Source organism: Phyllostomus hastatus, unplaced genomic scaffold (assembly GCF_019186645.2).
Source record: "Phyllostomus hastatus isolate PE091 unplaced genomic scaffold, TTU_PhHast_1.1 phas_contig_118, whole genome shotgun sequence".
NCBI lineage: Eukaryota > Metazoa > Chordata > Mammalia > Chiroptera > Phyllostomidae > Phyllostomus > Phyllostomus hastatus.
Genome location: NW_025333543.1, coordinates 6,427,960 through 6,440,044, shown reverse-complemented (window position 1 = coordinate 6,440,044; position 12,085 = coordinate 6,427,960). Strand labels below are relative to the sequence as shown.

Here is a 12,085-nt window from a genome sequence, read left to right as displayed (position 1 = left end):
TAGCACTAAGGGACTTGAAATATGCCTGGTGGGACTGAGGAATTGAATCTTTAATTTTATTTGATTTTCATTGGTTTAAGTTTCAGTAGCCATATGTGGTAGAGGCTTCCATATTGGACAGTGCACATTTATTATATCTCTTTGTAGGTAATTTTCTAAAAATTCTCATCCCCAAGTTTCCTCAGCCCCACCCCCTCCTGATTTGTTTCAACTTCCACCAACAGATGTGGGTGGCTACCAGGCTCACTTCTTGTCAGGTACCTCTATTCCTAAAGGTTCCTTAGGCCAAGAGAAGAGTTTTCTAATAGATGCTTGTAAAATGACTTTGAAAGCTTTTCCTAATCATGGAAGTAGTTTATGCTTTTTTTCAGCCATTATCTGATTACCAGGAACTTGAAGAGATTTCTGTATCCCTGTGCACGTGAGCTAGTGGTTTTCACATTTACTGTTTCAAAGTTCACACAGCATGATCCTTCTTTTAAAATGGACTATTTGGTAGTCAAGGAGGCTATAAATTATTAGAGAACTCAGAAATCAAAACCTTATTCTAAGGCTTTCCTTAAGTAAGAAATTTTTCCTTTTATTCTCTTGATTATTAAGAATAACCAAATGGTCTTCCTTCTTTAATATGCTCTTAATACAGCTCATAGCACTTTATAAGTTACATATCTTTTTCGTGACTCATAGCCTTTGGGGTCTTTAAAGATCATCCTGGGTAGTAGCAACATGCAGTCTAATGGCTTTTATTTTGGTAACAAAATCACAAGAGGATAGTCAAATATCTCTGAACATAAAATTCACCTTTATATTTATATTATGGCTTATATTCATTATAAATATAGTGCTAGTTGGATTACCAGATAATTCAAAATCATTATTTTTTTCTAAAAAATTTTTTTCCTTGTGCTGTTTTAAAACAAGATGGGGAAGGAAAGCAGTAACTTGTAGAATTAAAAAAGACATATGACCAAAAGCTGTTTTGGAACTCATATTTGAGGAGTTCCCATCAAAATAATAAACACCTTTCATGGAGTAGCCTGGGAAGAGGTCTTTCTGCTGAGGAAGCCCTTCTTTCCCACCCACCCCCCAAGTGTGATGGCTCTGTCCTTGTTTTCTACAGCTTTCTGGGTGGGCTCTCCCACTTCCTTAGTCCTCCTGCTTTGAGGCCTGAGGCTTAGAGGTTTCTTCAAATATCAGAACCAGAGTGAGGAACGTTTCATTTGTTGAATCAAAAATGTGTGCCTCCTGCCTCTTGTGTGCCAATAGGATAGGAAGCTCAAAGGCCAATGCACACAGCAGACCCAAAGCATCTAAACCTATGGCGAGATGATAATGAAACATTGATAGGTATACTATAATCTCCATTCCATATACCAAGATTCACCTTTATATTTACCTTTATATTTATATTATGGCTTATATTCATTATAAATATAGTGCTAGTTGGATTACCAGATAATTCAAAATCATTATTTTTTACCTTCTTTACCTTCTTTCATAAATTTCCATTGACAGTTAAATCCAAAAGCAGTTTTTTTTGTGATGTTAAAATTGTTGAACATCTCATAGCACTATTTGTTTGCTGTGTTTGTTCCATGTTAATTACACATCCATCATCCGCTGGTCACCATATGAAAGGAAGTGCATAGATTGGTGTGATAGTGGTTGGTGGTGGTGGGGTAGGGGTGTGTGTGTGCTGGGGACAAATGCAGAGGGGAGATCATGGGTAACAGAGCACAGGGAGGACAGCAGACAACAGAGAGAAATTAATGTTTGCAAAATATACCATCCTAGATTTGTTTCCCTTTCTGTTCTAAACAACAACAACAAAAAAAAACCCTACAAATGGAAACAGCCTTCTCTGAGCCTCCAGAAAGAATATTCATTCTTGCCTTGTAGTCTCACCTCCTTTGTAGAAGATAGGAATGAAGAGGTGTAAGCTGAGAATCCTCCAGTCTTTGGGAAAGGACCTAAAAGGACATTGAAGTTTGGGGTTTGTACTGCTCCCCTTCTTTGGGCCTTCCTATGCTCCAGGGGCTACCCTGCTTCCCTCCAGCATCTGAGTAGTGAAGGGTGGCCCTGTGCACAGCCTAGGTCCTTTTCCTTGATCCATCTGTATAGAAAAAAGTAATGGGCAGTGCTTGTCAATCTCAAGTCTCTTCTGGCACAGTTGGTTTGTCATATGACTTCCTACCCTTTATGTATCCATTTTATATATTTTCATTCTGGGTACAAAATTATACCAAATTGTTGTGTCATCTAAATTTTCCTTTTTGCTGTTTGAGTCTGTATTTATTTCTTTGATTAGACTATCTTAGCCTGAAAGTCTCTGATCTTCACTGTATTAAACTATTACAAGGCTAATTATTTGTCAACAAACTTTGGATTGCTGGATATTTTACTAATTGCCTTCAAATGCAGGTTTGATAAAATGCTTTTGAGTGGTGGATTTTGGGAAATCAGCCTTTCTATTTTCAATATTGAATTTCATATTATGATGTATTAATGTTTCTGTCTCCTGCCTTTTTTATTTCAGTACCTACTAGAAATGAAAAGCTTAATCCTACCCCCAGAACATATCCTGAAGAGAGGGGACAGTGAAGCAATAGCGTATGCATTCTTTCATCTGGCACACTGGAAGAGGGTAGAAGGTGCTTTGAATCTTTTGCATTGTACCTGGGAAGGCAGTAAGTAATTCTCTTTCTTTGAAACATTTTTTAAAGCATGAAAAGATGCTAAGACTGTTGTTACCCTGAGTGTCCATGATAAATAATGAAGATCTGCACATCAATAGCTGTTCCTCTCTGTGATGTTTCACCACTGAGAGATCATGAATCCCTCAGGCTATCCAGTTCCAGTGGTGGTGGGTGTAACTGTGGTGGTGCCATCTTTACAACTCAACAAGGCAGGTTTATACAGTGGATGGGATGCATCAGGACTATTCCGTCAGAGGAGCATTCCGCAGATGGAAAACCCTCTTTGGAGATCTGGACAGCCCCTGAGCATCGTAGGAATCTTTGGCCTGGGGTTAGGCCTCATCCTAGGCTCTGATTATCACTTCTAAATGGTCTCTCTGGGAGAGTTGGCTGAAGAGCCACAGTTCTACTTTACTGGAGCCAGATGGCCAACACAAACAAGCAGCAGTTATGTTTCAGAACAAGAACAGTGGCCATTGAACCTTACTGTTTGGTAGCAGGTTATATTAGATGGCTATAGTATGTTAGCTATCTTCATTTGGTGTAAGGAGAAGAGGTTCTGATGGTGGGTGAGACATGCCCCCTGCCCTGGAGAAGTATCTCATCTAGTTGGGAGCAGTAACCAGCAACATGTAACAGCTGCCCAGTGATTCTTCAAAACAGAGAGGTCTGTGAGGTGGAGCAGTCATGTGTAACCTTATGGATCATATGGAATATGAACCAAGCCTTGAAGAACTAGGACAGTATTATAAGCAAGGACACTGGGAGAATATATATCAAGAAAAAAGGCAAGATTATAGATTATTGGACAATATGTGTGTTGAAACTCTGTTATCATTAATTTAAGCAAAACAAGTAAAACATGTAGCATGAGTCCCCCTTACCCTTTCCTTGGGGGAAATAAAACAAATATTAGAGTCTTCTATTAATTTTTTCTTAGTTCATCCCCACTCTGATTAGCCTCACAAATGAATGTCTTTTTAACCCCTTTCACTCTGTTTATCTTAGCTGCTTCCATTTTCATTTTGATAATCTTTTGCTCTTCCCTTTTCCTGTCCTTCCCTAACCTAACAGTAATCTAAATTGTTGCAGGAAGTGAGCGGGGGCAGCCAGATGGGGTGGGGTAAAAGTAAGTTGACAGAGAGGGGACTCAAATTGATTGAAAGTTTTTTATTTAGTTGTTTTGAAAAAAATTTTCAAGGTCTAAATAGCAGGTCTACTTAAATAATTTACTATTTATAACTTGAGGGATGTTGACTTGGCCAGTGCTTCCACCCCCAACTCCGTAAGTTCATTAACGTACTCCAGGTGTCCTGGTCCTGGTATTCGGGTGTGTTAAGACCACACACTCTACTCAGGCATGTGTGGGCAAATGTACAGTCCTCTCTGGCTTGAGCTTATTATTATTGCCTTTAAGGTATTCTTCCCAGATAAGACAAAAGGAATTTTTATTTAAACATGAGAAAAAAATAAAACAGAAAAATTCAGCAAGATTGAACATGAGAGGCTTCACCTAAGTGTTAGTTGTGGAAAAATTAAACGCACAGATTGGCTTACCAAATAAGAATATATTTATACATCAGCATCCTGGAAACATAGTATAGAAGCTTAGCAGTTGGATCTGATAGATGAAAAAAGTTAGCAGTCCTATAGAAAGGATCAAAAAGAGTGGGCAGCTGGGGGCGGGGCAAGAAGTGAGAGACATACTGTGTTGAGAATGGCATAAGCATAAACAAATCCAATGAGAACTAACTGGAAGTTCTATTTGGAAATTAGTTACCCATAACAATGGACAGATGCCTTGGATCAACTGGAAGGACTGTTTTAAGAAATGTAAAGTAACATAGTGAGCTCCAAAATCAAGCAGAATAATAATGGAGGAGGAGTGTAATTATTTCGTATTACATGGGCAGAACACTTTATTAGAATTAAAAAGATGAATTTTTAGACATAAAGCAGTATGGCAAGGCAACCAGAGACCTATAGGAAAGGAAAATTGTATACTTAGTTCTCACCAATAAACAAGAACCACTCTAGGGAGGTTACACTGCTGTTCAATTTTTGGAAAAGAGATCCGTGAGAGTGCTTACTCAGTACTAAATGCCTTGTGACAGAATACCAAGAATCTTAAAGAGTGTGTGTATAACTGGGCAGTTTTACAGAGTGTTTGTATTTCTGTCACTTCATGTACTGTCCTGCCGATGTTCTGAGTTAGGCAGGACAGAGGTGTCTGTCTCAGTTGCTCAAAAGAGGAGCAGATTCACTGAGATGAGTAACTTGTTGAATGTTGTGCAGCCATTGCTGTTAAAGCCAGGAGTGAACCCAAGTTCGCTTTTTCTTCACTCCTCCTTCTGTACCAGGTCTTTAGGCCTTTCCTGAATAGAATAAGGATAAGAGGGTCGGTAATCTTTGAAACATTTGCTTGGAAGGCTTCTTGCATCACTACTTACAGGCTAGGGTATACTTACTCCCTTCCTAGTGTTTATAAGTTAATCATTCTATATGAAACCATATTTTTATTGTTGAATACTGACTTAAATATTTTAAATATAGAATGAGCCCAGTTTTATAACAAAGAAATTCTATGTGTAAACAAAGACTGGAAATAAATACATACTTAAGTGTATTATAAGTGATATCTTTTTTCCTCCATATTTGTATTTTTCAAATTTTCTACAAGCAAATATATTTTCTACAAGCATACATGTGTGTATATATGGGTATGTGTATGTATATATGCATATATTTGGAAAATAATCTTTCATTACAAACACTTTCAGTCCTTTTTAAAAACAAAGCTATAAATCTGTTCTGCAATTTAGATGAAAGAATTACCACTCCAGTTTCAGACAATTGGTGTGTAATCTTTGGCCATTACTTCTAGATCTGTGTCCTTTCAAAGTCAAATGGAAGCATCAGAACACCAGGTTTTATTTTATTTTGATTTATTTTTTAGTGTGGTCTAATGGACCTATAATGTATTAGTTTCAGGTGTGCGATGCAATGATTGGATATTTGTATATATTTAACATGCACTCTTAGCATCTTTCAAATATGCAGTACAGTATTATTAACTGTAGTCACCATGCTGTACATTATTATATCCCCATCACTTATTTATTTTGTAAGTGGATGTTTTTTCCTACTGACCCCCCTCACTCAGTTCACCCCCACACCTTTGGTAACGACCAGTCTGTTCTCTGTGTTTATGATGAGCTCTGTATTTATGATTTTCAGTCAGAGGACTTGAATTAGAATTCTGACTTGGCTGCTTACAGTGGTATTTACTTACCCAGTTTTTGAGCACTCTGAAACACTGGTGATATTGAACACTATCACCCTCCCTCCCCCAGTGGTGGGCATTAGTACAGTTGTTCTGAGTTGCTCAGGTGGTTGCAGTACCTGAGCTCCTTCTTCCTCTTGGACGTCAGTGCCCATCCCCTACCCCAACCCTCACACTCCCAATGCCTGTAGTCTGTACTGGAGCGCAAAATGCTGCACTTCCTCTAGTATACCACATGGTGGAGCCTTTTGACATCTCCAGACTCTAGGTTTTCTCCTTTAAATCATTTTTTTTCCTTCATTCTGAAATTTAGAAAGGGAATTGATGGAGGAAAGTAACAGTACTTAATTTCACTATTTTCCACATTAAAAATGAGTATTCTTTTAGTCAATTTATCTTTTGAAGATTAAAAAAAATTATCAGTAAATGTTGTTTAGAGGTAGGGATGGAGGTATATTTTGCTTTGTTTTAATGTTGTTTTTTTTTTCTAAATGTTGGCGCATTAGTCATCTTGTGGAACTAAGTGAGTTTCCCAACAATCCAGCTGAAATAACTCACATTTTTGATAAAACCCCCAGATCCAGCTGATGCATGGCAGAGATTCTTTGGGTTTGAAACATATGGTGGTTTAAAAAAAAAAAAAAAGCCCTGAAACCACAAATACATCAGCATTTCAAAGGTTTCTAAAATGTTTGATTCATCACTGTCCCAACCCCTGAAATTACACAATATGTTCCTCAAAGTCAGGATAATCAAGAAAAAGGAAAAGTTTTAATTTACAAGGTTTAAAAATATGTTTCTTAGTTTATTACACAGCTGCCAGCTTATCTGAATTATACTTATTTTAAACATTGTAGGTTCTGGTTATCCTCTCTCTCTCTCACACACACACACACACACACACACACAAGACTGAGCAAAAAGGAAAAAGGACTCTTGGACGTGGACAACAGTGTGGGGATTGCTAGAGGGAGGAAGTAATAAGGGGACTCAATGGTAATGGAAAAAATACAATAAAGATTAAATCAAAAAGTAATAAAAAAATAAAAATGTGAATGTATGAATGCAGGATTTCACTTGAACTGGGTCCTATTTACAATGGTACTGTGCCTTTTGGGGCCCTATTTTAAATGGCACATCTTCTGTTTTACCTGTGCAAAGTACTGATGTGGCCTTATCTCCCTCCTACCTAGATCTTTTCAAGGCTGCTCTGGCTGTATTTATTTTATAAAGCGGGGTAGTCTGCTGACTTCCACTGTGAAGTTTAAGATTTAATTTTCTAGTTCTATATATCAGAAGACTAGAATGTCATGGGGTATATCACTTAGCCTTTCTTTGTTTCCATTTTTTTACACTTGACCAAGTAAGACACTTTATTTTCTTTTTGGAGATTTTTCCCCCAAAGAATTCACTAAATAATGTATAAGATATGAAGGTGGTGTTTTTTAGAAGGACTAAGGCAGAGTATTTCCTTTGAGAGGAGAAAATAGCCCATTGTTGAAGCATAGGATGAAATTCTGATTCTAATTTATTCTCTTTGAACCTAATGGTAAATGCTGCTTGCTGTAAGATGTGGGCCTTAGGGCATTTCCTCTAACTAAACCTTTACTCCAAGAGGCTGGCACCTTTTGGACTGCTGAGGAGAGATTCCCACCCCCACCCCACCACCCTATACATCTAAGATTTTGTTTCTTGGGAGAAAGCAATAGTCAGCTGAAGTCCCTGGTGATGGTTCCTGTTTACTAACAGCCAGTCTCCTGGATGATGCTCACCCGCCCTCTTCCCAGGGGACCATCTTGCTCCTTTCTCTGTTCAGTCTTTGCGACTGACCACAATTTGGATCCACCTGAGGTTTTAAAGGGAAAATTCTGCTCTTCTTGATTGTGCATTAATTTGTTCATTCCTTTTCTCAACAAAAATATATTGAGTTACTCTTTGTGCCAGGCATTGTGTTGGGGATACCAAGATCAATAAGACTGAAATGCTTTGGGAGAAACATGTGTATATGGATATGCAGATATCCTCATATGTACATATGTGCACACATGTGTGTGGGTGTGTGTAAGCAGTACTGTCATGAAAGTAGGAACAGAGTGTTAGGGTTACTAACAAGTTAGGAATCTGCTGTAGAACTTTAGGATTTATCTTCAGAATTAGAATGGAACATCATTTAATCTAACTAAGGGAAAGTGATTTTCCCAAGGCCACATAACTAGATACTGAAAGAATGTGGATCAGAACGCAGGGTTTCAGCGTTTGTACTTCCTTTACTGTAATGTCCAAATGCCTCACAAAAGACAGCTGGCCTTCATGGCAGTTGCCTACAATGCAGTAAAAAGTGAGAATTTGTATTTTGACAATAATTTTCTAGTCTATCGTTTGTACTTCTAATTGTTTACAAACAAGCAGCATTTTTATTTGTAAGCTAGAGTATGCCCTAGTACAGAAAGTATGAACTTTAGGGTTAGTGGAAAGGGAGGGTAAAGAGGAAACTAACTTTTATTGAGCAGCCTGGCACTGTGTTTAGACACCCTTGACATCTGTTCTCACGTGTACTTCCTTTAACAGTTGCGAGTTCTGTGGTATTCTCATTTTTACAGTTGAAGAGACTGGTTGCAGACTAATGACCCACCCAAATACATGCAGTCATTAGCCTAGTCAACTTCAACCCATCCTTTAGCTGTTACCTTTACTCCTCCTTCTTTAGATATGCACAGCCTCACTGATCTCTCCTTCTAGGAGCTATGATAGTGGGAACTTTCACACATATTTTTATGATTATTGTATCATTGGTTTCTGCCCTGCCTGATGAGCTCTATCAGTTTAGGGACCATGTATGCTTGGCTTAATTTTCTATCCTTGGTGCATGAGGAAGACAGTCACATTTTGTTTATTTAGTTGTCACTGTTACGAGTAATCTGTATTAAAGGTCTCTGAGAGCCTCTTTGAAAGACAACATAGACAGACAAAACATCAAACACTGAGTGGCCTAGATTCTTTGTTTTGTTCTTGAACAAATACATGCATATCCTTGCTTGGAAATGTGTGTTTTCTCAGAAAAGATGTGTAGAATATTTGTGATCACTCATGAGATAGATCAAATAGATCAAATTCATAAAATAGATCAAATAACACTTTTTCATTCTTACTTGCACTGCCAATTCAGGGTGTTAACATTTGCTATTACAAAATTTCTGGACATTCAGTTAAAGCCATGAGGTTCTTGTGGAGCAATTAACACACATATCTTTGCAGTAAAAGGGACCAGGAGGTGTGAGGCGAAGCTGGAAAGGCAGAAGCACTGCCTCTTTCCTCTCTCCCCAGCCTCCACTGCTTATCTCACACTTTGCTGACCCTGCACAGCAGGGTGGCTGAAGGATGGAATCGCAAACAGAAATTGGATTTGCTTTTGTTTAGTGAAGCCAAAAGTCTTAATATTACTTTATGAACTCTATGTAGATAACAACTGACATGAGAAAAAGCAATTTTTAAAAGCACCATAAGCATCTTTGCAATCAAGGAAGGGAGGACAATATAAGAATTTTGTGTGTGTGTGTATTGTTTTTAAGTTGTATATAATCAATGTCTCCATACTCTCTCTACAGAGAGCCCAGAACTGATTAAAAGAAGAAGAAGGCCAACTTAATGCATAAAGTTCAGTGTGCATGCCAAATACTGGAGTAAAAAAAACATTTATTATCTGACTGAAAAAATACCAACTAACCATTTGATTTCTATGGTTGAACATTCTCAAGATTCTGCATTCCTATTGCTCCCTGAAGTACAAACTAACTTCAATTTTTTGAATAAAATCTGGCATTCAAATTTATAGCCACTTTGAAAACTGAATAGATTCTTAATTACAGCAGCCCAGTTGCACATGGAGAATTCAGATTTCAAAAAAAATAAGTAAATAAATAAATAACAACCTTCCACATAGGTTTTCCACATTTTTGGGATGCTTCCATAGGTGCCATCATTTATGGGGAAGGCTATTAAAGTCCTTCCACACTGCAGTTTTAAATTTAAATGCACCACTTCCCCTAAGAGATTTTAGTGTACCCTATAAAGACACTAAAGGGGTTTTTTGGTTTTGCAATGTTTTTTTTCCTTCTCTTGCAAGCTTTGTTCTGTTGAGAAAGATGTGGTTCCTTCAAAGATGTGGTTCCTTGTGATCTTTGTGTGTTAACAACCTGTGTGGGGAGCTCTTCTCTTGGCTGCTTGTAGCAGGCAAAAGTCATCTTTGTTTGCATGAAAGTTAAGGTCTGATTGAACTAGGGTGAGCCTTTCATTTTAAGAACAGTTAAAGATTGGGGTATTTCTAATGTTTTAATCTCTGTTTAAGAGGTTTTTGTTACAAGAGGAAAATTGATAACATTTTTACCTCAGCAAACTGCAAGCAAACTGGCTCTGCTCTAATCCCATGTTTATAGTGATTTATATTCTCCGTGGCAATGCGCTGTAACCCCAGAGTGATACCACTGTGGTGTAGATTGACTGCATTCCGAATGCTGGAATCACATACATAATGTTTTTTACTTTTAAATAATATTCAGACACCAGAATAAATACCATATGTGCACCGATGCTGGTTACAATGGAACCTTGTCATTTCTTGTGAGGGAGAACATTCTTCGTTTCTGATTCCTGTTTGAAATAAGTATGCAAAAGATAAATATGTACATTGACAGCATTTTGAGAAGGCTTAGATAATCACACAGCTAAGAATGAAGCTACAATTCCTTGAAATGTTGTATTTAAAACTGAAAAGGGTCCTGTGTTGCCTCCACCCCTTTTGACACACATGAAGGCAAGGATTGATATCCAACATTCCCAGTGTAGGGCTCAGTTTTTATATTTTATATCTACAGCATGCTGTAGTTAAAGGACATCTGTTGAAGAAAAATCGCCTCTATGAGCAGTGTTCATAGGAACAGTGAGACTAACATGCTGATGACATTGTAATAGGGAGAGTAACACATGTGATAATAGGAGGGATGGATGGATTAGAAAGCCATAATTCAGCGTGAGACCTCATGTTGTATGATGCCACAGAAACAGAATTTAGGTGGCCTGACCTCAAAATGCAGTTAATCAATCTCTCCTAATACATTTTTTCCCACATGATATTGAAGATTTAAAAATTTCATAAAGTTTAGAAGTACTTCCCAAGTCATACATTTTTAGATTTTTTATTCTATCCATCTTGGTTGGAATTCTAATCCACACAGACATATTTTCAAAATAGGCATGGTAGAATGCCTTTCATGTTTGCACATCTGTAACAGTCTCCAAGAAGTCAGTCCACATTTGCTTCTTGGGGAAGCATTTCAATCCAGGTTTGCGCTATTGCTGTCAGTTGAGTTATATTGAATTAGTGCTCATGACATTTTGATAATATTTTGTAGATGAGGAAACCCCAGGCATTAGAATTGATGGCTTCCTTACTCCTCTGCACCCCATCCCCACCCAGTTTTCTGAGGTTTGCCCAGAATATATAGTGTGAGATTAATGTGTGAGTCATACATCATAATGCACCTCTGACAGTTTATCTGGCACATGCCTCAGAGCTTGGGGAAGTCTTGCATCCTTTCTGGGAGTTATTTGAAGAAGTATTCCCCATTATAAAAACACTCAAAAAGCCCTTTTTGATGTTAAGAAGTTAGGAGACGAATATTGAACCTCTAATGTATTGTCTCTCCTTTTCAGCTTTTCGGATGATCCCCTATCCCTTAGAAAAAGGGCATCTGTTTTACCCTTACCCGATCTGCACAGAAACAGCAGACCGAGAATTGCTCCCGTGTAAGTCTCACCTCTATATTTTCTCTTCAGCCAGTGGGGGATACGGAGAGTCAGGAATGATACTTGTTTATAATGTTCTTGTGTTTTATTACTCTTCTTCCAAACCCTGTCCTTATTTGATAAGGACAAATGCATTAAAGTGAGTTTTGTGAGTGGGTTTGACTTCCTGCTCCTCCAAATCTCTTCAGATTCATCAAAGAGAAAGACCCCAGAAGACTGAAATTTAGATGAAGAGGCATCATGTTGGCCTGAGCACAGAGATCTCTAGTTTGGGGCTGATGTTGACTGGGCTGGTCCAGCAGGC

At 38.0% G+C, this 12,085-nt stretch overlaps 1 protein-coding gene across 6 annotated transcripts in view; it reads left to right on the top strand.

The window, feature by feature from the left end:
- Positions 1–12,085, top strand: part of ST7 (suppression of tumorigenicity 7) — a 322,327-nt gene that overhangs the window by 299,980 nt on the left and 10,262 nt on the right. For 5 of the 6 annotated variants that reach the window (XM_045847588.1, XM_045847595.1, XM_045847580.1 and 2 more), the window contains 2 exons: positions 2,537–2,687; positions 11,689–11,781. In XM_045847588.1, the coding sequence (XP_045703544.1) occupies positions 2,537–2,687; positions 11,689–11,781 (244 nt within the window). Of the gene's footprint in view, positions 1–2,536; positions 2,688–11,688; positions 11,782–12,085 lie in introns of those variants that run through there. The other variant, XR_006786701.1, reaches the window with a different exon arrangement.